Source organism: Haliotis cracherodii, unplaced genomic scaffold (genome assembly GCF_022045235.1).
Source record: "Haliotis cracherodii isolate W230 unplaced genomic scaffold, xgHalCrac1.p SCAF_10, whole genome shotgun sequence".
Taxonomy (NCBI): domain Eukaryota; kingdom Metazoa; phylum Mollusca; class Gastropoda; order Lepetellida; family Haliotidae; genus Haliotis; species Haliotis cracherodii.
Genome location: NW_027266265.1, coordinates 46,518,333 through 46,545,357, shown reverse-complemented (window position 1 = coordinate 46,545,357; position 27,025 = coordinate 46,518,333). Strand labels below are relative to the sequence as shown.

General features: G+C 40.6%; 1 protein-coding gene across 1 annotated transcript in view; it reads left to right on the top strand.

The window, feature by feature from the left end:
- Positions 1-3,578, top strand: part of LOC139454454 (ankyrin repeat, SAM and basic leucine zipper domain-containing protein 1-like) — a 30,628-nt gene extending 27,050 nt beyond the window's left edge. The window contains exon 11 of the mRNA XM_071236165.1: positions 285-3,578. Within this exon, the coding sequence (XP_071092266.1) occupies positions 285-567 (283 nt within the window). The 3' untranslated portion in view covers positions 568-3,578. The remainder of the gene's footprint in view (positions 1-284) is intronic.
- Positions 3,579-27,025: the final 23,447 nt, after the last annotated feature.

Below are 27,025 nucleotides of genomic sequence, written 5' to 3'. Positions count from 1 at the left end.
AGGCTCTGCACTGCAACACAATGCTGTGACAACTTTAAGGGAGAAGACATTCTTCCCAATATATAGAATTGACGTCCATGTTTACAGCATTGATCATGCTTGTGGTGATACTCCCCAAAGAGGATTGGGTGTACACATGTGATCTAGTGCTCACTCCATCAGCCACTGGGTTGCCTGCTTCAGTGCTAATGCCTTTGACATGTTCATAGGTATATCGGAGATAAGTTTTAATACCCATTCTCTCACTCACTCACTCACTCACTCACTCACTCACTGTTATGCAGGAGGAAGATGGAGGAAGACAAGGCCACAAACTACGAGAACTGGCTGGCTCAGAAAGAGGCTGAGAGGAAAAAGGCTTCACCATCACCTAAAGATGCTTCAAAGAGCGCAAGTCTGGATAAGAGAGGTGGCAGCGCGAAGCAGAGGAGTGCAGGTGCCCTGCGACTATATCTGCGATCTCTCGGGAACGATCGGGCGGGGCAGCCGTACGAGAACTGGCTGATTAAGAAGGAGATGGAACTCCTAGACAGGGCCAAGTCCGGCGACCCTCTCTTCTCATTTTAGACAAAGGGAAAGGCAGGCATGGTTCCTTGTTTCTGTAGGCTCGAGATCCTTTGATTGAGTTGTGGGATTTATGCCTGTAAATAGCCTGTACAGTTAGGGTGCTCTCTTATGGGTTTTCATAGCTCTGTGTCTTTTGTTGTTCTGATTAAAATAGGGATATATTTGAAGGGATTCGTTGGCTGGACAGTTCTGATATGTTTATTGTTGCTGAAGGGGAACAGATGCAGAAGAAATGTCATCACTGGTCTAAAACTCTAGTCATTTCTCTTGTATTCTTTACACAAGGAAAAGTGACTATTTATGTCTTTGAAGTTTGGTAATCTCAAAGTTTGGTTTACTCATAGTCTTTTTAAGTATTTAAAATGATATGTAAGTAGAAAGGTAGAAAATATGTTTTGTATTATTGTTCAACAAAACAAATGCGGCCCCACCTTGTGCCAGACAGGCTTTGTGTCCTGGTGATAGATGGACATGTTGTTATGGAGGAATTAAAAGAAACTCTCTTCAGATGTTTACACTCCGAATATCTAATACCGTATTCGACGTAATAAGCGCCCAGGGCGCTCTCACAATTAGAAATAGGGGGCTCTTATTAGAATATTATTTTGGTTAAAAAAACAGAGTTAAAAGATAAATTTCGTGGTTTATGCTGAAAGCGTGAAATGTTTATGTACGAGAGATACATTTTCCAGAATTTAATTGCCCATAATTAAGGGTGCATATAACACACGAGTACGTATTATACGCGAATAAATAAGTGTCGTGTACATTGATCAATCGGAAGGGGTACTAATTGGTATTGTTCAATAGCGAATATATTAGCAAATATCGCCGGGGGCGGTTATTAGAGCGGGGCGCTTATTACGTCGAATACGGTAGTCAGGCCCTAAGTAAAATTATGATACAGAGTAGGGGCCAGTAATGGATAGAGAACTGCTTGAAGGATGTTTAGTAACTGAATACCTTTCATTTAGCTTTGAATGCATGCTGGGAGGTCATGTATACATATATTTATCTTCATGTCCTTTGTAAAACTGAGTATTGTATTTATTGATTTGTGGGACACTCACTGTTTATGGTTTTACATTGTCAAATGTATCAAACTTGTGACCAGTTTTCAAAGAAGGTAAACTTTCGAATGGTTGTTTGTCTATATAATATTGATTATATATGCCAACTTTTGTATTTACTTTCATAAACATATTGTTAGAATAATATTTCGAGAATCCTACCATATCAAATGTATTACCAGTAGGACAGGACATTTTCCCTTTTCTCAAACAACATTTACAACAACTATAATTTCACCAGTATTTTGCCTTTTACTCAAAATTGAATCTGTTTTGGCAGATAATCGAGACTGCTTATTCTCTCGCAATGATGCTTTGTACTTTCATAAACTTTCATTAGAATCATTATATTTAGAGAATCATAACTGGATCACTTTGTTCAGATGTTTTTGCTTCACAGTGAATGTATTATGTGTTGGTGGGACATTTTGTTGTTGATTGAGTATCAATACTGGCAGTATTTGACGATGGCTGTAAGGATTCAGCAAGGAATCAATACTGTGTGATATATCTCCTTCTGAAAGTGTGTGTCAGTACACATCTCATTAACATTTTACCAACCAATCAAATGTCAAGATAATGAAAAATGAAATTGATAAGGGAGGTAACTTGTATTGCCTAGAAACCAAAGTCACCGCCAGTTTTAATGGACTTGAAGACATGAGGACATCAAAAAGATTTTTCATGATTTCGTAGTTTTTCGCGAAGTCTATCATAACCATTGGGACTGGCCACCATGTTTTTTGTACCCTCAACTCCATTCGTCACCACTCGCCCCTTTCAGTAACCTGCAAGAAGACTCGTCCCCCTTCCCCCTGTCGATGAATGTTATGGGTAAGAATACGACAAACCAATCAGAATGCGCATATGACTTCAACTCTTCGGTCAAAGATTCCCTCAGTAATAATTTTGAACTTTACATAGGTCTTGCATTTAAAAACATAACCAAGATACAGTTAAATGTGTCCAAACATACTGTATAATACTGATGTGTTTTCAATGGCATCTGGAACATATATGATATATGGTGAAATATACGTGAATCATAACGTAACGAGTTTATAATTCTTTAAGCTATGCCCGTTTGCGCTTAGACGGATACCAGTCGCAAAAATGGCCACGAGACGGGCACAAGTCGCTATTCGATTTGTCCCTGAATAACATGAGCTTCTCACGAACGCGCCAACCCATCATTGTGACTGGTTTGTAAGTCACATTCTGATTGGTCCGTTAGACTGAGTAGGGTAGCAAATCAAATTTGCTGATAAAAATCAAAGGTAGGTAATTTGATATCACGAGAACCACGGGAATGGATCAAGGGGGTAGTGTTTATTGAAATATGAGCACTGGAGACATAGAGGATGACATCGGCAGTTCCTAAATATCATGTTGTCATGGCGCAGTTTAGTTTCCATATCAATGGAAATTGATGCACCTGGGATATATGTTTGAGGTAGAATATAAACCCCTCTCTGAAAGGAGTGTTTTTATGTTTTCAAAAACATTCACCAGGTCCGTTGAACAATACATTTCCTTAAATCATAAATTTTGTTCATCAGTTTTGGGAACAGATTACCGGGTAATTCATTTCATTCATTCATTCACCTATATTCCAATTATTTTTACATATATTGTAATAGTATTGAAAATTTGATTTGAAATAGGGTTTTGTAACAATTATGATAATATTGCAACAGTAGACATGCCCTTGATAGTTCTCCCGAATCATGACAAGGTATTTCCTTCAGCCCTATATTTCACCTAACCAAAGCATTCTGTGATAAAAAAGAATCTGTTTTAGGTTTGTATAACGTTACTATTTTGTTACATTGAACTGTTTCTTTTTGTACTTTAGTATCAACTCCGTACATGTTCTGGTTGCATTGTCATAAATATTAGGTGGATAGTGAAACCTGGAAGTATTTGTTTTTTAAAAACATGGAGAGGAAGTCTTATTTATATTTCAGATGAAAATGTTTTGAAGTTTATTTACACTCCTTCAAATTATTCTTTTCTGAATTTTTATTTTGAAAAATAATCTAAATTCAAGTAAACCAGTAACAATTCTTTTTGAATTCTTATTGATTGTTATTCAGTTGTTATCCACTATCTTGTGGCGTTAATAATTTATGTAGCAGTTATATGGATGAATAAAAATTGGTATGTGAATGATTGCGTATATGTTGTTTATTCGACCGAGGGACATATCATATATACCACAGTCAACTGTTATTAATCGAATTTGGACCATAACCACCAGTGGTTTGGGGCCATGGGTGGCCCAGTCATCAAAGACACCGCAATTCGATGTGCAGAGTTGAGTCTCTTGGGAATGCTAGAAACCTGTGATCATGGGTTTGAATGTCGGTTCACCCTGAAATGTTTCCAGGTTTGTCTGCACCATAACAGTGCTTGTGGGTTTCACCGAAGTGGTAAACATCTGAGACCTGCATCACTTTCGGCTTTCCTCCCATATTAAGCTGATATGCCATGATATAACTGGAATAATGTTAAAAGCGGTGTTAATACCAACTCACTCACTCACTCACTCACAGATACAGTTTACTTTGATGACATATTTACAGTTACAATGTATCAATAAACAGAATATGTATTGTGAAATAAAATCATACACCCAATATTACAACTTAAAAAACATTTGATCTGAAACAATTATTTTACCAGGAATAATATATTCATATAACTTTTTATTTTAATTGCAGCTTTTACCACATATACCCTTGAGAAAAATAGGTGTACTCGGAAATAACAAAATTTCAAAATTTTAAGAGATTGAGTTTCTCCTCCCGGTAGTGCCGTTGCTTGCGTTATATGCATGTGTTATTTCCACCCCGTACACAGCTGTATGTTTTGGGGAAAATGTGCACTATTCACAAGAAAATACGGTAAAAAGAGGACTAATCCTAGAAAGTCAAAATGCAGAGAATGACACCTTTACTTCTTCGCGTGAGTCAGTTACTATACTTCTCCATGGGGCGGTCGGGTAGCCTAGTGGTTAAAGCGTTCCCTCGTCACGCCGACGACCCGGGTTCGATTCCCGACATGGGTACAATGTGTGAAGCCCATTTCCGGTGTCCCCCGCCGTGATATTGCTGGAATATTGCTAAAAGTAGCGCAAAACCATACACACTCACTCTCCATGGGAACATGAGTCTCATGTTATGTTGTTTGACATGCATTACTTAGATGACGGGTGACAATGACATCACGCCTGTCAAGTTCAAGTGTAAAAAACAACACGTGACTCAGTACACACAAAGACGTTGCTTTTCTCAGTATTAAAGAAGTTGTGTCTGCTGAGTCACAGGTTGATTTTCATACTTGAACTTGACAGGCGTGATGTCATTAGGATGCTGTTATGTGTGAATATTGACAAATTTATCACCATGGAAACCCGTAGGCCTGTATAGCTTGTCAAACTGCACCCAATCATTGTTAAAACGTCTTCGTAAATTTCATTCATCCCCTAGCGCCAGTGAAGATTTCATACTCTGCAAAACTACACTCACCCTATAACACAAATACCACTGAAACTGGTTTAGTACCTCCATGATTAACATCCACCATATCTTGATTGGTGTGGAAAAGAACACACCAATTGAATTATGCATTATCATTTTATTGCATGTCACATTTTATAACAAACAACAGGATACATTTAACAAGAAATTGAAATACCTTGTAGAAAATAAAACGTAATTAAATAATGTAGTATGATAATATTGCAACCGTAGACATGCCCTTGATAGTTCTCCCGAATCATGACAAGGTATTTCCTTCAGCCCTATATTTCACCTAACCAAAGCATTCTGTGATAAAAAGAATCTGTTTTAGGTTTGTATAACGTTACTATTTTGTTACATTGAACTGTTTCTTTTTGTACTTTTGTATCAACTCCGTCCATGTTCTGATTGCATTGTCATAAATATTAGGTGGATAGTGAAACCTGGAAGTATTTGTTTTTTTAAAAACATGGAGAGGAAGTCTTATTTATATTTCAGATGAAAATGTTTTGAAGTTTATTTACACCCCTTCAAATTATTCTTTTCTGAATTTATATTTTGAATAATAATCTAAATTCAAGTAAACCAGTAACAATTCTTTTTGAATTCTTATTGATTGTTATTCAGTTGTTATCCACTATCTTGTGGCGTTAATAATTTATGTAGCAGTTATATGGATGAATAAAAATTGGTATGTGAATGATTGCGTATATGTTGTTTATTCGGCCGAGGGACATATCATATACACCACAGTCAACTGTTATTAATCGAATTTGGACCATAACCACCAGTGGTTTGGGGCCATGGGTGACCCAGTCATCAAAGACACCGCAATTCGATGTGCAGAGTTGAGTCTCTTGGGAATGCTAGAAACCTGTGATCATGGGTTTGAATGTCGGTTCACCTTGAAATGTTTCCAGGTTTGTCTGCACCATAACAGTGCTTGTGGGTTTCACCGAAGTGGTAAACATCTGAGACCTGCATCACTTTCGGCTTTCCTCCCATATTAAGCTGACATGCCGTGATATAACTGGAATAATGTTAAAAGCGGTGTTAATACCAACTCACTCACTCACTCACTCACTCACAGATACAGTTTACCTTGATGACATATTTACAGTTACATTGTATTAATAAACAGAATATGTATTGTGAAATAAAATGATACACCCAATATTACAACTTAAAAAACATTTGATCTGAAACAATTATTTTACCAGGAATAATATATTCATATAACTTTTTTATTTTAATTGCAACATTTACCACATATACCCTTGAGAAAAATAGGTGTACTCGGAAATAACAAAATTTCAAAATTTTAAGAGATTGAGTTTCTCCTCCCGGTAGTGCCGTTGCTTGCGTTATATGCATGTGTTATTTCCACCCCGTACACAGCTGTATGTTTTGGGGAAAATGTGCACTATTCACAAGAAAATACGGTAAAAAGAGGACTAATCCTAGAAAGTCAAAATGCAGAGAATGACACCTTTACTTCTTCGCGTGAGTCAGTTACTATACTTCTCCATGGGGCGGTCGGGTAGCCTAGTGGTTAAAGCGTTCCCTCGTCACGCCGACGACCCGGGTTCGATTCCCGACATGGGTACAATGTGTGAAGCCCATTTCCGGTGTCCCCCGCCGTGATATTGCTGGAATATTGCTAAAAGCGGCGTAATAACATACACACTCACTCTCCATGGGAACATGAGTCACATGTTATGTTGTTTGACATGCATTACTTAGATGACGGGTGACAATGACATCACGCCTGTCAAGTTCAAGTGTAAAAAACAAGACGTGACTCAGTACACACAAAGACGTTGCTTTTCTCAGTATTAAAGAAGTTGTGTCTGCTGAGTCACAGGTTGATTTTCATACTTGAACTTGACAGGCGTGATGTCATTAGGATGCTGTTATGTGTGAATATTGACAAATTTATCACCATGGAAACCCGTAGGCCTGTATAGCTTGTCAAACTGCACCCAATCATTGTTAAAACGTCTTCGTAAATTTCATTCATCCCCTAGCGCCAGTGAAGATTTCATACTCTGCAAAACTACACAGACCCTATAACACAAATACCACTGAAACTGGTTTAGTACCTCCATGATTAACATCCACCATATCTTGATTGGTATGGAAAAGAACACACTAATTGAATTATGCATTATCATTTTATTGCATGTCACATTTTATAACAAACAACAGGATACATTTAACAAGAAATTGAAATACCTTGTAGAAAATAAAACGTAATTAAATAATGTAGTATGATAATATTGCAACCGTAGACATGCCCTTGATAGTTCTCCCGAATCATGACAAGGTATTTCCTTCAGCCCTATATTTCACCTAACCAAAGCATTCTGTGATAAAAAGAATCTGTTTTAGGTTTGTATAACGTTACTATTTTGTTACATTGAACTGTTTCTTTTTGTACTTTTGTATCAACTCCGTCCATGTTCTGATTGCATTGTCATAAATATTAGGTGGATAGTGAAACCTGGAAGTATTTGTTTTTTAAAAACATGGAGAGGAAGTCTTATTTATATTTCAGATGAAAATGTTTTGAAGTTTATTTACACTCCTTCAAATTATTCTTTTCTGAATTTTTATTTTGAAAAATAATCTAAATTCAAGTAAACCAGTAACAATTCTTTTTGAATTCTTATTGATTGTTATTCAGTTGTTATCCACTATCTTGTGGCGTTAATAATTTATGTAGCAGTTATATGGATGAATAAAATTGGTATGTGAATGATTGCGTATATGTTGTTTATTCGACCGAGGGACATATCATATACACTACAGTCAACTGTTATTAATCGAATTTGGAACATAACCACCAGTGGTTTGGGGCCATGGGTGGCCCAGTCATCAAAGACACCGCAATTCGATGTGCAGAGTTGAGTCTCTTGGGAATGCTAGAAACCTGTGATCATGGGTTTGAATGTCGGTTCACCCTGAAATGTTTCCAGGTTTGTCTGCACCATAACAGTGCTTGTGGGTTTCACCGAAGTGGTAAACATCTGAGACCTGCATCACTTTCGGCTTTCCTCCCATGTTAAGCTGACATGCCGTGATATAACTGGAATAATGTTAAGAGCGGTGTTAATACCAACTCACTCACTCACTCACTCACTCACAGATACAGTTTACCTTGATGACATATTTACAGTTACAACGTATTAATAAACAGAATATGTATTGTGAAATAAAATCATACACCCAATATTACAACTTAAAAAACATTTGATCTGAAACAATTATTTTACCAGGAATAATATATTCATATAACTTTTTATTTAATTGCAGCATTTACCACATATACCCTTGAGAAAAATAGGTGTACTCGGAAATAACAAAATTTCAAAATTTTAAGAGATTGAGTTTCTCCTCCCGGTAGTGCCTTTGCTTGCGTTATATGCATGTGTTATTTCCACCCCGTACACAGCTGTATGTTTTGGGGAAAATGTGCACTATTCACAAGAAAATACGGTAAAAAGAGGACTAATCCTAGAAAGTCAAAATGCAGAGAATGACACCTTTACTTCTTCGCGTGAGTCAGTTACTATACTTCTCCATGGGGCGGTCGGGTAGCCTAGTGGTTAAAGCGTTCCCTCGTCACGCCGACGACCCGGGTTCGATTCCCGACATGGGTACAATGTGTGAAGCCCATTTCCGGTGTCCCCCGCCGTGATATTGCTGGAATATTGCTAAAAGTGGCGCAAAACCATACACACTCACTCTCCATGGGAACATGAGTCACATGTTATGTTGTTTGACATGCATTACTTAGATGACGGGTGACAATGACATCACGCCTGTCAAGTTCAAGTGTAAAAAACAAGACGTGACTCAGTACACACAAAGACGTTGCTTTTCTCAGTATTAAAGAAGTTGTGTCTGCTGAGTCACATGTTTATTTTCACACTTGAACTTGACAGGCGTGATGTCATTAGGATGCTGTTATGTGTGAATATTGACAAATTTATCACCATGGAAACCCGTAGGCCTGTATAGCTTGTCAAACTGCACCCAATTATTGTTAAAACGTCTTCGTAAATTTCATTCATCCCCTAGCGCCAGTGAAGATTTTAACTCTGCAAAACTACACACACCCTATAACACAAATACCACTGAAACTGGTTTAGTACCCCCATGATTAACATCCACCATATCTTGATTGGTGTGGAAAAGAACACACCAATTGAATTATGCATTATCATTTTATTGCATGTCACATTTTATAACAAACAACAGGATACATTTAACAAGAAATTGAAATACCTTGTAGAAAATAAAACGTAATTAAATAATGTAGTATGATAATATTGCAACCGTAGACATGCCCTTGATAGTTCTCCCGAATCATGACAAGGTATTTCCTTCAGCCCTATATTTCACCTAACCAAAGCATTCTGTGATAAAAAGAATCTGTTTTAGGTTTGTATAACGTTACTATTTTGTTACATTGAACTGTTTCTTTTTGTACTTTTGTATCAACTCCGTCCATGTTCCGATTGCATTGTCATAAATATTAGGTGGATAGTGAAACCTGGAAGTATTTGTTTTTTAAAAACATGGAGAGGAAGTCTTATTTATATTTCAGATGAAAATGTTTTGAAGTTTATTTACACTCCTTCAAATTATTCTTTTCTGAATTTTTATTTTGAAAAATAATCTAAATTCAAGTAAACCAGTAACAATTCTTTTTGAATTCTTATTGATTGTTATTCAGTTGTTATCCACTATCTTGTGGCGTTAATAATTTATGTAGCAGTTATATGGATGAATAAAATTGGTATGTGAATGATTGCCTATATGTTGTTTATTCGACCGAGGGACATATCATATACACCACAGTCAACTGTTATTAATCGAATTTGGACCATAACCACCAGTGGTTTGGGGCCATGGGTGGCCCAGTCATCAAAGACACCGCAATTCGATGTGCAGAGTTGAGTCTCTTGGGAATGCTAGAAACCTGTGATCATGGGTTTGAATGTCAGTTCACCCTGAAATGTTTCCAGGTTTGTCTGCACCATAACAGTGCTTGTGAGTTTCACCGAAGTGGTAAACATCTGAGACCTGCATCACTTTCGGCTTTCCTCCCATATTAAGCTGACATGCCATGATATAACTGGAATAATGTTAAAAGCGGTGTTAATACCAACTCACTCACTCACTCACTCACTCACAGATACAGTTTACCTTGATGACATATTTACAGTTACAACGTATTAATAAACAGAATATGTATTGTGAAATAAAATCATACACCCAATATTACAACTTAAAAAACATTTGATCTGAAACAATTATTTTACCAGGAATAATATATTCATATAACTTTTTATTTTAATTGCAGCTTTTACCACATATACCCTTGAGAAAAATAGGTGTACTCGGAAATAACAAAATTTCAAAATTTTAAGAGATTGAGTTTCTCCTCCCGGTAGTGCCGTTGCTTGCGTTATATGCATGTGTTATTTCCACCCCGTACACAGCTGTATGTTTTGGGGAAAATGTGCACTATTCACAAGAAAATACGGTAAAAAGAGGACTAATCCTAGAAAGTCAAAATGCAGAGAATGACACCTTTACTTCTTCGCGTGAGTCAGTTACTATACTTCTCCATGGGGCGGTCGGGTAGCCTAGTGGTTAAAGCGTTCCCTCGTCACGCCGACGACCCGGGTTCGATTCCCGACATGGGTACAATGTGTGAAGCCCATTTCCGGTGTCCCCCGCCGTGATATTGCTGGAATATTGCTAAAAGCGGCGTAATAACATACACACTCACTCTCCATGGGAACATGAGTCACATGTTATGTTGTTTGACATGCATTACTTAGATGACGGGTGACAATGACATCACGCCTGTCAAGTTCAAGTGTAAAAAACAAGACGTGACTCAGTACACACAAAGACGTTGCTTTTCTCAGTATTAAAGAAGTTGTGTCTGCTGAGTCACAGGTTGATTTTCATACTTGAACTTGACAGGCGTGATGTCATTAGGATGCTGTTATGTGTGAATATTGACAAATTTATCACCATGGAAACCCGTAGGCCTGTATAGCTTGTGAAACTGCACCCAATCATTGTTAAAACGTCTTCGTAAATTTCATTCATCCCCTAGCGCCAGTGAAGATTTCATACTCTGCAAAACTACACAGACCCTATAACACAAATACCACTGAAACTGGTTTAGTACCTCCATGATTAACATCCACCATATCTTGATTGGTATGGAAAAGAACATAGCAATTGAATTATGCATTATCATTTTATTGCATGTCACATTTTATAACAAACAACAGGATACATTTAACAAGAAATTGAAATACCTTGTAGAAAATAAAACGTAATTAAATAATGTAGTATGATAATATTGCAACCGTAGACATGCCCTTGATAGTTCTCCCGAATCATGACAAGGTATTTCCTTCAGCCCTATATTTCACCTAACCAAAGCATTCTGTGATAAAAAGAATCTGTTTTAGGTTTGTATAACGGTACTATTTTGTTACATTGAACTGTTTCTTTTTGTACTTTTGTATCAACTCCGTCCATGTTCAGATTGCATTGTCATAAATATTAGGTGGATAGTGAAACCTGGAAGTATTTGTTTTTTTAAAAACATGGAGAGGAAGTCTTATTTATATTTCAGATGAAAATGTTTTGAAGTTTATTTACACCCCTTCAAATTATTCTTTTCTGAATTTATATTTTGAATAATAATCTAAATTCAAGTAAACCAGTAACAATTCTTTTTGAATTCTTATTGATTGTTATTCAGTTGTTATCCACTATCTTGTGGCGTTAATAATTTATGTAGCAGTTATATGGATGAATAAAAATTGGTATGTGAATGATTGCGTATATGTTGTTTATTCGGCCGAGGGACATATCATATACACCACAGTCAACTGTTATTAATCGAATTTGGACCATAACCACCAGTGGTTTGGGGCCATGGGTGACCCAGTCATCAAAGACACCGCAATTCGATGTGCAGAGTTGAGTCTCTTGGGAATGCTAGAAACCTGTGATCATGGGTTTGAATGTCGGTTCACCCTGAAATGTTTCCAGGTTTGTCTGCACCATAACAGTGCTTGTGGGTTTCACCGAAGTGGTAAACATCTGAGACCTGCATCACTTTCGGCTTTCCTCCCATATTAAGCTGACATGCCATGATATAACTGGAATAATGTTAAGAGCGGTGTTAATACCAACTCACTCACTCACTCACTCACTCACAGATACAGTTTACCTTGATGACATATTTACAGTTACAATGTATTAATAAACAGAATATGTATTGTGAAATAAAATCATACACCCAATATTACAACTTAAAAAACATTTGATCTGAAACAATTATTTTACCAGGAATAATATATTCATATAACTTTTTATTTAATTGCAGCATTTACCACATATACCCTTGAGAAAAATAGGTGTACTCGGAAATAACAAAATTTCAAAATTTTAAGAGATTGAGTTTCTCCTCCCGGTAGTGCCGTTGCTTGCGTTATATGCATGTGTTATTTCCACCCCGTACACAGCTGTATGTTTTGGGGAAAATGTGCACTATTCACAAGAAAATACGGTAATAAGAGGACTAATCCTAGAAAGTCAAAATGCAGAGAATGACACCTTTACTTCTTCGCGTGAGTCAGTTACTATACTTCTCCATGGGGCGGTCGGGTAGCCTAGTGGTTAAAGCGTTCCCTCGTCACGCCGACGACCCGGGTTCGATTCCCGACATGGGTACAATGTGTGAAGCCCATTTCCGGTGTCCCCCGCCGTGATATTGATGGAATATTGCTAAAAGTAGCGCAAAACCATACACACTCACTCTCCATGGGAACATGAGTCACATGTTGTTGTTTGACATGCATTACTTAGATGACGGGTGACAATGACATCACGCCTGTCAAGTTCAAGTGTAAAAAATAACACGTGACTCAGTACACACAAAGACGTTGCTTTTCTCAGTATTAAAGAAGTTGTTATCCATAAAATTGTGTTTGCTGAGTCACAGGTTGATTTTCATACTTGAACTTGACAGGCGTGATGTCATTAGGATGCTGTTATGTGTGAATATTGACAAATTTATCACCATGGAAACCCGTAGGCCTGTATAGCTTGTGAAACTGCACCCAATCATTGTTAAAACGTCTTCGTAAATTTCATTCATCCCCTAGCGCCAGTGAAGATTTCATACTCTGCAAAACTACACAGACCCTATAACACAAATACCACTGAAACTGGTTTAGTACCTCCATGATTAACATCCACCATATCTTGATATGTGTGGAAAAGAACACACCAATTGAATTATGCATTATCATTTTATTGCATGTCACATTTTATAACAAACAACAGGATACATTTAACAAGAAATTGAAATACCTTGTAGAAAATAAAACGTAATTAAATAATGTAGTATGCACTTTCAAGTGGAAGAGAGAACGCGCCTACAATGATGAATTTTCTAAGAACGACTTACAGTTTATCAAAATATCAAAAACAATGGGAAACATTCAATAGGAACATGACATCGAATAACCAATACGTTCTGTATCTTCCCGAGATAAGGCTGTCCAGGAGCCTATATCAAGGCTAGTTACTAACAAGACTTTGATAAAAAGGCTAGTGGACGCTCTTGCCTCCGGAAGATGTACATTCTGATAAAGACGTTTTTACTTGCAACAGAAGTACAATAATTGTTCAATCTTATGTGAAGCAAAGTACAATTATGACATTTATTTCAATAACAATATCTGAGCTGCAAAATCATTAAAAGATTCAAAAGTTTAGAAAACATAACAATACAAACAAAACATAGGTGAACCAGAAACAAACTGTGAGATTAGTGTGGAAGAAAGACGAAAGTTTTGTTTAATTGTTTGTTGTTTAACGCCGCACTCAGCAATATTCCAGATATGTGATGACGGTCCGTAAATAATCGAATTTGAACCAGAAAATCAAGTGATTGACATCATGAGCATCGAGCATCATGAGCAATTGGGATACGATGACATCCATTTACCAAGTCAGCGCGTCTGACCATCCGATCCCGTTAGTCGCCTCTTACGACAAGCATAGTCGCCTTTTAGGCAAACATGGGAAGCTGAAATGACAGTTTCGGTACTGTTAATTATGCCACGTACTTATCCTAGGCATAGTTAATGCAGTTATGGCGTAACAAGGTCACAGACCATAGGGATCGTACATGAGACATACGTCTTTTTGTATGTAGAGCCTTTTTTGCGGACACTGGTAGGCACTGACCAAGATTGTGACCGTGGGTTCTGAGTCTCTTGAGTCTCTTTCCCATACCAATACAAACATACAGTTTAATACATGATAATGAATTAATACTAGTACGCATTTACTGAACGTACTACATTCTGTTTGGATAATCTTTTTCAATGAATAATATACAATTTTCTTTGAATGGATACGAATAAATTGACTTGACCTGATTGACATTTATGCTTATGCCTCTCTATATAATGAAGCTAAGACTTGACATGCATGGCGCGTGGCATGTCCATTGGGGTGTCAATAAGCAATCCTTAAGGACAAATTAGTGAACGTATACACCTAAAAGTATCTGTATTAATTAGTGATGCGGCTTTCAACCTTTAAATAGTTAGTGAGCAATCCTAATGAAAGACGCCGTAGGTAATTGGGTTGCAACTGTGTACTAGGTCAGTAATTACTTTCTTCCAGAAAAAGCGTTAACCTTTAGCAATGAAATGTTTAAAGGGCATCCATAATCGTTCGATTGTTTATGATGAACATGAAAGGATTGACGGCAAACAGTAGTAGAGACAAGCTCTCTGTCAGAGGAGACAGGGCAGTAGCGTCGCCATGAATGTCAAAGAAACTCAGGCATTTGATCACAAAGTCTGGCAGAAGTAGCAGAAGGACCACCAGGATCTCAAGGAGAGGCTTGCGCATAACCTTCTTCATATGTTGCAACCGCCGTGACACAAACGAGAACTCGGTAGTCGAGCTCATACCTGGCGATGAAATGAAGTCACTGTCTGTTCTCGTGGGAATAGGTGGTGATAGTCCAAAACTTGAGTTATCTACAGGCCGCGATAAAGTGTTTGAATCAACATGGTCCTGCTCTACCTCATTTGCAACACCGCCCTTGCTTCGCTGGGTGTCTTCTAGGTGATCACAACATGATTCTGAAACAGAGATTTTTCTCGTCAAGTCGTTATCTGTGTTGTCAGAGGTTATTCGAATTCTGACTGGCCGCGGGCTTGGGCTCAGAGCATGTGAGTCTAGGTTGTTGAGGGGCGGAGAGCATGCCATTGTAACACATGTGTTGTCATATGTGTTGTTTTCATCGGCATTATGAGACTCGCACTCCTCCCCCATATGACAAAGCGTTGCCAGGACTCTGTCCTGTGTAGCGAGGTGTATGTCTGCTGATCCATCGCTGTCCGATGGCAGGAACCTCCTCACAACTGTATTCTTCCTTATACTACCGGGACTACGTACCCCACTGTCTTGATCCAAATTAATGTTATCTTGACTGTTAAAACAGACCTCGTCGCCAAGTCCCAAAGGTCGATCCTCGTCATTACATGGCTCAGTCTTCACCTCACTGGATCTTTGTTCATTAACGTCATTACCGTGCTCATCAAACGAACAAGTCCTGGATAGGCAATGCTGGTGATCAAGGGACAACATACTGAGTAACCGTACAGAATGATCCTGTGACCTTTTCCAAATCAGTCGCTTCGATTTCTTTGGGCTTGAAGAAGCTGAATGCATAGAGTTTAGTGTTGAATTTATCAGATAAGTTGGCAGAGACAGAGGGGAGTGTAAATTAAGTTGTCTGCTTCCTGCGTCCTCATCAAAGTGTCCAGGGTTGCAAATATCAGAAAAAGCAAGGCCACTGTCTGTCCTTAGATGAAACAAGGCCTTCCTTGTACGCGAATAGAAGCGTGAGGTAGGAAGGTAATTGCTGAAGTCTCCAATTGATGGACATCGTTCCAAAGTATGATCCATGTTTTCTTGGATATTCGGCATCTCGGCTGAATGTGTCTCATCACCCTGTTGACATATCCCCTCCATGCCTTGTCTCTGGAATTCCTCATCAAAAATCAACTCAATCTGGGGTCTGACATTTCCAGTCCCACATCTTGTCCTAAAGGGAGCTACTTTAGGGGCTCGGAGAAACATCAACATAGATATCCAGCTGCCAAGCATCACCATGCAGGTTACAACGAGGACAACAAATCTGATCATGTAAAATACAGACACATGTGTCATCTTGACAGTGTTGACATTGACAGTGCACACCAGGGAAGTCTCATCCCATATTCCTCCATCATACTGACCGGCACCAATCAAGAGACAGCACCCAATACCTACGGCGAGTCCAACACATACAGACACCGCTTCCGTCTTGAAGTATTGATTTCGTTTTAATGACTGGACGTTTCTAGAGCGAATGACCGTCAAGACACAAAGACTGATCATTTGTGAGATTTCGAGAAAACCTTTAATGCTCAAGACAGGTGTGCATAATGACGTCGTGGTTCTTTCCACCATGTAGCCGCGGACAATCTCAATCACCTTGACGGGAACAAGGACGAAGCAGGCTACGAGCCCCAAGGCAGCCAAGACAAAGGTCGATGAGAACCGGAGAAACACCCTAGGCTTCTTGAGAGCTTTGTACATCAGGAAGGAGGTGGACGGTATCCCAAATACTCCACACACAGACAGCAACACCAGAGACAGCACTGTTAAACCATAGTCGCCTTTATCCATTGTGGATTTGTGTGAAGGAAGAATTCTGACAAATACCTCACTTTATGGGGCATCCAATTCTTTCAAAGCGCTGTCTGGGGATCCGCTTTGACTTGTGTTGGGGGTCTGGTTCTCTGTATCCTTGAGTCTCGGCACCTGTTGTCTGGTCCTCTTGTGTCTTTGGGCCTGTTGTCTTGTCCTCTTATGTCTCGGTACCTGTTGTCTTGTGGCCTTGTGTCTCGGGACCTCTTGTGTCTTTGGACCCGTTATCTTGTCGCCTTGTGAATTTGGACCTGTTGTCTTGTCCCCTTGTGTCTCGGGACCTGTTGTCTTGTCCCCTTGTGTCTCGGGACCTGTTGTCTTGTCGCCTTGTTGTCTCGAGACCTGAGAGTATTTTTTCCCTTCGTGTCTCGGGGTCTGCCGATCTTTCCACCAACACCCACACTGTGTGTTGACTGCGTGAGCTCGGTTCATGGACTGAAGTGTGAGTTGTAAACACGACACTGTGAAAAATGCCATAGCACGTTATGTACATAATCGGAAAGTACAGGATGACGGAATCATGGCTCACGTGATCAGCTCCATTCCAACAACAATTTACGCGGCTGCAAATTATCAACTCAGTCATTGATGGCTTGCTCGTTTTGGAAATAATACTCTCGTTCTGGAAATAATACTCTCGTCATACTATCGTAAGCCAGTATTAAAGTATGGGAGTTACGATCACCTTAGCGCTAAGGTGGCTTTGTGGAACGGGGTCCAGTTCAATAGGCAGACCTATCAGATTTGATTGAGGTATTTTAGAAATTAGCTTTTTTTTAGCTTAACTTTATTATGTCACTCAATAGCTGTTAATGAGTACTTGAAGTTCACAGACAATGTCCCAGTTTGACGCAAGTCACTGGACATAGGGCCATCCATATCTTTTTATGTGTTTTTTTCATCTCTAAACTCAATCAGCAAGAGAGCGGGTGTGCGAAAAATAATAATTAAAAAAAATAATACTAACTGTGTAACATAGTTTAACAAAACTTTAAAGTTTAGAAAACTTGCTTCCAGGCTTTAAATCAAGTTATGACATTGGCAGAGTTGCTTTTTGCTTTTAAAACAGATTTTTAATATATATTGCTAACGGAATATCAAGCTGATCTGTTTGGGGTTTTTTCACACATATAAATGTACGATGGCATGAGTTCTTTTCGGGGCATAAATTTGCACACTGGTGGGGAAAATTGAAATTATAAAACTGTAGTAAACTGACGTCCAAAAGAAACTTTACCAGAGTTTGAAATCCCTCTTGCTCAAAAACAACAAAACATACATGCATGAAGTAAAGTGTATTGAGAAGATCAATATACCAACATAATCAACACAGAAAATGACAATCATACCGCGACCGAGAATGACGTCAGAGCCCCCCCCGCCCCCCCACCCCCCCACCCCCCAAAAAGGGAATAACAAATGGGTGTGGTACAAAACTCGAGCTTTCAGAATCATGGACAATAGGCAGAGTACATAAACAATCGCTCACATTCAATAACAAGTCATCAGTAGCGTGTGTGACCACCAAATGCCTCAATACACCCAAAATCTCTTCAACGCACAGAAAATGTCAGTCGTCTGATGAGGTCACGTGGGATTTGACGCCATTCTTCTTGGAGGGCCAAGATCAGTTCTTGCCGGTTCGCTGGAGAGTGCGGTCGTTGTCGAACACGACGATCCATCAAGTCCCAGAGGTGTTCTATGGGGGACATGTCGTGTGAGCGTGCAGGCCACGGCATGATGTTGACGTTGTTTGCTGCGAGTAAGTTAGTGACAATTCTGGCTGTATGGGCTCTCGGTTGTCATGCTGATAAATGACACCACGTGGCTGCTGTTGGAGAAATGGTAGGACAGCTGGACGAAGAATGTTATCTATGTACCGCTGAGCTGTCAAGTTTCTGCAGCAATGACCCTGCCCACAGATCCCTCCCCACACCATGACACTCCCTCCGCCATATGGTACGACCCAACACGCCGCCGTTCGTTCACCCCTTCGGCAGTAAACACGTTGTCTTCCATCAGCCCTAAACATACAGAATCGACTTTCGTCAGTGAAGAAATCCCTCTGCCAGTCACGTCGTTGCCAACGTCGTAAAGTCTGGGCCCATCTTAATCGTAGACGACGATGTTGCGCTGTCAATAGCTGTCCTTTGTTTGGTCTAAAAGCCCTGATTCCATGAGCCCTGAGTCTCCTGGCCACTGTCTGTTGACTAACCCTGTGACCTAAGGCATTTGTCGCCGATGACGTCACTGTTGGGAAGCGATTTCGGAGGTCCGAGGTACGCAAGTACCGGTCATCATGGGGCGTGGTCACCCTGGGCCTGCCTGTTCTTGGCTTGTCAGTGGTCTGCCCTGTCTGTCTGTAACGGCAAAATGGGAGCAACCGAAGGTTCGTGCAATATTGGCGTGGGTGGCTCCCATTTCGTTCACGTTGTTCGACTGTGAGTCGTGGCATTTCTTTTGTGTCTTTTTATCACTGTGGATGTCTGACTTGCCGTTGCAATCGTTTTATACCCTTACACGCACGTGCATTTGCAGTTGTCCGTGGTGCACGTGTTTTTCACTTTTAGCGTGTTATGTCGCAAACATGTAACAGACGATTAACATTTTCTGCATACACTATTGTTGTATTTAGTAAAATCCTCCTCTTTCATTTTTTCTTTATTTAAAAAAAAAAAAGTGGCGGTGGTGGCGGCGGGGACGGAGAGGGAGGGGAGGGTGTCGGCGGCAGTGGAGGGGGGGAGGGAGGGAGGGAGGGAGGCGGAGGGTACCATTGAAGAGAGAGACGATCCTGGTGAAGGGTTCTTCTGAAAAGCAGAGGTCACAAGTCCCTGTAGCGATGAGGGGAAGACCATACTGGCATAGACATCATTCATCATCTCTTGGTCTTTGTTCTTTCCCTTCGTAGGATGAACCTGTTTCAGTCTTTGCCCAATGATGACTGTTGCTCAACTGAAGGAAGGTCAGTGGGTTCGCCTGCTTTTATGAAAGTCTCTACATCTCATAGGTTTTGCACATACACGAGGGGCATCTCAGATCTCGAAAACAGGCGGGCGCGTACGCGATGGTCTTGCAACGTGGTGGGTTTCAAGTCCAAGAACAGATAAGTGTAAGGCTCTCGGGTGGCGTCTTCATCAAAAGTTAAATCAAGTTATGACATTGGCAGAGTTGCTTTTTGCTTTTAAAACAGATTTTTAATATATATTGCTAACGGAATATCAAGCTGATCTGTTTGGGGTTTTTCACACATATAAATGTACGATGGCATGAGTTCTTTTCGGGGCATAAATTTGCACACTGGTGGGGAAAATTGAAATTATAAAACTTTAGTAAACTGACGTCCAAAAGAAACTTTACCAGAGTTTGAAATCCCTCTTGCTCAAAAACAACAAAACATACATGCATGAAGTAAAGTGTATTGAGAAGATCAATATACCAACATAATCAACACAGAAAATGACAATCATACCGCGACCGAGAATGACGTCAGAGCCCCCCCCGCCCCCCCCACCCCCCACCCCCCAAAAAAGGAATAACAAATGGGTGTGGTACAAAACTCGAGCTTTCAGAATCATGGACAATAGGCAGAGTACATAAACAATCGCTCACATTCAATAACAAGTCATCAGTAGCGTGTGTGACCACCAAATGCCTCAATACACCCAAAATCTCTTCAACGCACAGAAAATGTCAGTCGTCTGATGAGGTCACGTGGGATTTGACGCCATTCTTCTTGGAGGGCCAAGATCAGTTCTTGCCGGTTCGCTGGAGAGTGCGGTCGTTGTCGAACACGACGATCCATCAAGTCCCAGAGGTGTTCTATGGGGGACATGTCGTGTGAGCGTGCAGGCCACGGCATGATGTTGACGTTGTTTGCTGCGAGTAAGTTAGTGACAATTCTGGCTGTATGGGCTCTCGGTTGTCATGCTGATAAATGACACCACGTGGCTGCTGTTGGAGAAATGGTAGGACAGCTGGACGAAGAATGTTATCTATGTACCGCTGAGCTGTCAAGTTTCTGCAGCAATGACCAGCGGTGTCCTCTCCTGCCCACAGATCCCTCCCCACACCATGACACTCCCTCCGCCATATGGTACGACCCAACACGCCGCCGTTCGTTCACCCCTTCGGCAATAAACACGTTGTCTTCCATCAGCCCTAAACATACAGAATCGACTTTCGTCAGTGAAGAAATCCCTCTGCCAGTCACGTCGTTGCCAACGTCGTAAAGTCTGGGCCCATCTTAATCGTAGACGACGATGTTGCGCTGTCAATAGCTAAATGTTTGGTCTAAAAGCCCTGATTCCATGAGCCCTGAGTCTCCTGGCCACTGTCTGTTGACTAACCCTGTGACCTAAGGCATTTGTCGCCGATGACGTCACTGTTGGGAAGCGATTTCGGAGGTCCGAGGTACGCAAGTACCGGTCATCATGGGGCGTGGTCACCCTGGGCCTGCCTGTTCTTGGCTTGTCAGTGGTCTGCCCTGTCTGTCTGTAACGGCAAAATGGGAGCAACCGAAGGTTCGTGCAATATTGGCGTGGGTGGCTCCCATTTCGTTCACGTTGTTCGACTGTGAGTCGTGGCATTTCTTTTGTGTCTTTTTATCACTGTGGATGTCTGACTTGCCGTTGCAATCGTTTTATACCCTTACACGCACGTGCATTTGCAGTTGTCCGTGGTGCACGTGTTTTTCACTTTTAGCGTGTTATGTCGCAAACATGTAACAGACGATTAACATTTTCTGCATACACTATTGTTGTATTTAGTAAAATCCTCCTCTTTCATTTTTTCTTTATTTAAAAAAAAAAAAGTGGCGGTGGTGGCGGCGGGGACGGAGAGGGAGGGGAGGGTGTCGGCGGCAGTGGAGGGGGGAGGGAGGGAGGGAGGGAGGCGGAGGGTACCATTGAAGAGAGAGACGATCCTGGTGAAGGGTTCTTCTGAAAAGCAGAGGTCACAAGTCCCTGTAGCGATGAGGGGAAGACCATACTGGCATAGACATCATTCATCATCTCTTGGTCTTTGTTCTTTCCCTTCGTAGGATGAACCTGTTTCAGTCTTTGCCCAATGATGACTGTTGCTCAACTGAAGGAAGGTCAGTGGGTTCGCCTGCTTTTATGAAAGTCTCTACATCTCATAGGTTTTGCACATACACGAGGGGCATCTCAGATCTCGAAAACAGGCGGGCGCGTACGCGATGGTCTTGCAACGTGGTGGGTTTCAAGTCCAAGAACAGATAAGTGTAAGGCTCTCGGGTGGCGTCTTCATCAAAAGAACCAACCTTTCTACCCTTATTGACCTGACACTTGTTCACTGAACCTACGATCACCTGACTGTACATACGTTCATTGCGTGGTAGGAATATACCCCTGTGGTACACCCTAGTGGTAAAAAAGAAAAAAAAGGTTCATGTTCACAAAAATCACAGGGACGCCCCTTATCCTGTGGCTTTTGTTTTGTTGTGTTGGTTCATGTGAGCGGGGATTAAGAAAGTTGAACCAAAATAAGTGCTGTACACATGTGTTGTCTTTTTAGGATGGGAATCGTCATGCACACCCCAGAGAAAAATAACAAAACAAGATCGACATCCCACCGCTCCCTGCATTCCTACACCACGTCCATGTCTGTGCATGTTGATTCACCTTTAGAATTCAGGCGTCCGTTCCACAACATGATCGTAGCGCTAAGGTGATCGCCACTCACATACTTTAACTTAGACGAACGACTGTCATTGTGCTACAATACGATCGCCTTGTGGAACGAGACCTTGCACCTCAAAGTTTACAATCACGTCATAATACCCGATGATGTCATTTGTGGAATTTTGTTGCAAGATTCTTTGACGATGTGACGTCTTCGACTGTGTATAAGCTCGTCTCAGTGATCTATCATCTCCACACGCAATCGACACACACACCTTGCCACACCAACGGCCCTTTTCAGGGCCACCCATCTCTCCCGAAAGAACGCTTTCATCCATTGCTTTGACTACCCTCAAACCAAAACAAAGAACTCACCACCTCCTCCTCCTCCCTCCGCCGCCGCCGCCGCCACCACCACCACTTTTTTTTCTTTTTTTTTTAAAAATCCTAGAAGGTCAAAATGCAGAGAATGACACGTTTACTTCTTCGCGTGAGTCAGTTAATATACTTCTCCATGGGAACATGAGTCACATGTTATGTTGTTTGATATGCATTACTTCAGGTTGACAGTCGACAAGGTACACACAATTTTATAGATAACGACTTCTTTAATAATGTAAAAAGCGACGTTTCGGTATAGATCCTTATACCGTGTGTCAAGCAGGATCTGAACCGAAACGTGGCTTTTTACAGTATTAAAGAAGTCGTTATCCATAAAATTGTGTGTACCTTGTCATATGTTGTTTTATACCCCTGAACTTTACACTCGTGATTTTCACAGATCATGATGTTTATCATCTCTATGGAAACAACAGGCTTGTTAATTTAGGGAGCCTTAGTCAAAAGGATGCTGTTATGTGTGAATATTGACAAATTTATCACCATGGAAACCCGTGGGCCTGTATAGCTTGTCAAACTGCACCCAATCATTGTTAAAACGTCTTCGTAAATTTCATTCATCCCCTAGCGCCAGTGAAGATTTCATACTCTGCAAAACTACGCACACCCTATAACACAAATACCACTGAAACTGGTTTAGTACCTCCATGATTAACATCCACCATATCTTGATTGGTATGGAAAAGAACACACCAATTGAATCATGCATTATCATTTTATTGCATGTCACATTTTATAACAAACAACAGGATACATTTAACAAGAAATTGAAATACCTTGTAGAAAATAAAACGTAATTAAATAATGTAGTATGCACTTTCAAGTGGAAGAGAGAACACGCCTACAATGATGAATTCACTAAGAACGACTTACAGTTTATCAAAATATCAAAAACAATGGGAAACATTCAATAGGAACATGATCGAATAACCAATACGTTCTGTATCTTCCCGAGATAAGGCTGTCCAGGAGCCTATATCAAGGCTAGTTACTAACAAGACTTTGATAAAAAGGCTAGTGGACGCTCTTGCCTCCGGAAGATGTACATTCTGAGAAAGACGTTTTTACTTGCAACAGAAGTACAATAATTGTTCAATCTTATGTGAAGCAAAGTACAATTATGACATTTATTTCAATAACAATATCTGAGCTGCAAAATCATTAAAAGATTCAAAAAGTTTAGAAAACATAACAATACAAACAAAACATAGGTGAACCAGAAACAAACTGTGAGATTAGTGTGGAAGAAAGACGAAAGTTTTGTTTAATTGTTTGTTGTTTAACGCCGCACTCAGCAATAATCCAGATATGTGATGACGGTCCGAAATAATCGAATTTGAACCAGAAAATCCAGTGATTGACATCATGAGCATCGAGCATCATGAGTAATTGGGATACGATGACATCCATTTACCAAGTCAGCGAGTCTGACCACCCGATCCCGTTAGTCGCCTTTTACGACAAGCATAGTCGCCTTTTAGGCAAACATGGGAAGCTGAAATGACAGTTTCGGTACTGTTAATTATGCTACGTACTTATCCTAGGCATAGTTAATGCAGTTATGGCGTAACAAGGTCACAGACTGACCATCGATCGACCATAGGGATCGTACATGAGACATAAGTCTTTTTGTATGTAGAGCCTTTTTTGCGGACACTGGTAGGCACTGACCAAGATTGTGACCGTGGGTTCTGAGTCTCTTGAGTCTCTTGAGTCTCTTGAGTCTCTTTCCCATACCAATACAAACATACAGTTTAATACATGATAATGAATTAATACTAGTACGCATTTACTGAACGTACTACATTTTCTGTTTGGATAATCTTTTTCAAGGAATGATATACAATTTTCTTTGAATGGATACGAATAAATTGACTTGACCTGATTGACATTTATGCTTATGCCTCTCTATATAATGAGGCTAAGACTTGACATGCATGGCGCGTGGCATTTCCATTGAGGTGTCAATAAGCAATCCTTAAGTACAAATAAGTGAACGTATACACCTAAAAGTAAGTGAGCAATCCTAATGAAAGACGGCATAGGTAATTGGGTTGCAACTGTGTACTAGGTCAGTAATTACTTTCTTCCAGAAAAAGCGTTAACCTTTAGCAATGAAATGTTTAAAGGGCATCCATAATCGTTCGATTGTTTATGATGAACATGAAAGGATTGACGGCAAACAGTAGTAGAGACAAGCTCTCTGTCAGAGGAGACAGGGCAGTAGCGTCGCCATGAATGTCAAAGAAACTCAGGCATTTGATCACAAAGTCTGGCAGAAGTAGCAGAAGGACCACTAAGATCTCAAGGAGAGGCTTGCGCATAACCTTCTTCATATGTTGCAACCGCCGTGACACAAACGAGAACTCGGTAGTCGAGCTCATACCTGGCGATGAAATGAAGTCACTGTCTGTTCTCGTGGGAATAGGTGGTGATAGTCCAAAGCTTGATTTATCTACAGGCCGCGATAAAGTGTTTGAAACAACATGGTCCTGCTCTACCTCATTTGCAACACCGCCCTTGCTTCGCTGTGTGCCTTCTACGTGATCACAACATGATTCTGAAACAGAGATTTTTCTCGTCGAGTCGTTATCTGTGCTGTCAGAGGTTATTCGAATTCTGACTGGCCGCGGGCTTGGACTCAGAGCGTGTGAGTCTAGGTTGTTGAGGGGCGGAGAGCATGCCATTGTAACACATGTGTTGTCATATGTGTTGTTTTCATCGGCATTATGAGACTCGCACTCCTCCCCAATATGACAAAGCGTTGCCAGGACTCTGTCCTGTGTAGCGAGGTGTATGTCTGCTGATCCATCGCTGTCCGATGACAGAAACCTCCTCACAACTGTATTCCTCCTTAGACTACCGGGACTACATACCCCACTGTCATGATCCAAATTAATGTTATCTTGACTGTTAAAACAGACCTCGACGCCAAGTCCCAAAGGTCGATCCTCGTCATTACATGGCTCAGTCTTCACCTCACTGGATCTATGTTCATTAACGTCATTACCGTGCTCATCAAACGAACAAGTCCTGGATAGGCAATGCTGGTGATCAAGGGACAACATACTGAGTAACCGTACAGAATGATCCTGTGACCTTTTCCAAATCAGTCGCTTCGATTTCTTTGGGCTTGAAGAAGCTGAATGCATAGAGTTTAGTGTTGAATTTATCAGATAAGTTGGCAGAGACAGAGGGGAGTGTAAATTAAGTTGTCTGCTTCCTGCGTCCTCATCAAAGTGTCCAGGGTTGCAAATATCAGAAAAAGCAAGGCCACTGTCTGTCCTTAGATAAAACAAGGCCTTCCTTGTACGCGAATAGAAGCGTGAGGTAGGAAGGTAATTGCTGAAGTCTCCAATTGATGGACATCGTTCCAAAGTATGATCCATGTTTTCTTGGATATTCGGCATCTCGGCTGAATGTGTCTCATCACCCTGTTGACATATCCCCTCCATGCCTTGTCTCTGGAATTCCTCATCAAAAATCAACTCAATCTGGGGTCTGACATTTCCAGTCCCACATCTTGTCCTAAAGGGAGCTACTTTAGGGGCTCGGAGAAACATCAACATAGATATCCAGCTGCCAAGCATCACCATGCAGGTTACAACGAGGACAACAAATCTGATCATGTAGAATACAGACACATGTGTCATCTTGACAGTGTTGACATTGACAGTGCACACCAGGGAAGTCTCATCCCATATTCCTCCATCATACTGACCGGCACCAATCAAGATACAGCACCCAATACCTACGGCGAGTCCAACACATACAGACACCGCTTCCGTCTTCAAGTATTGATTTCGTTTTAATGACTGGACGTTTCTAGAGCGATTGACCGTCAAGACACAAAGACTGATCATTTGTGAGATTTCGAGAAAACCTTTAATGCTCAAGACAGGTGTGCATAATGACGTCGTGGTTCTTTCCACCATGTAGCCGCGGACAATCTCAATCACCTTGACGGGAACAAGGACGAAGCAGGCTACGAGCCCCAAGG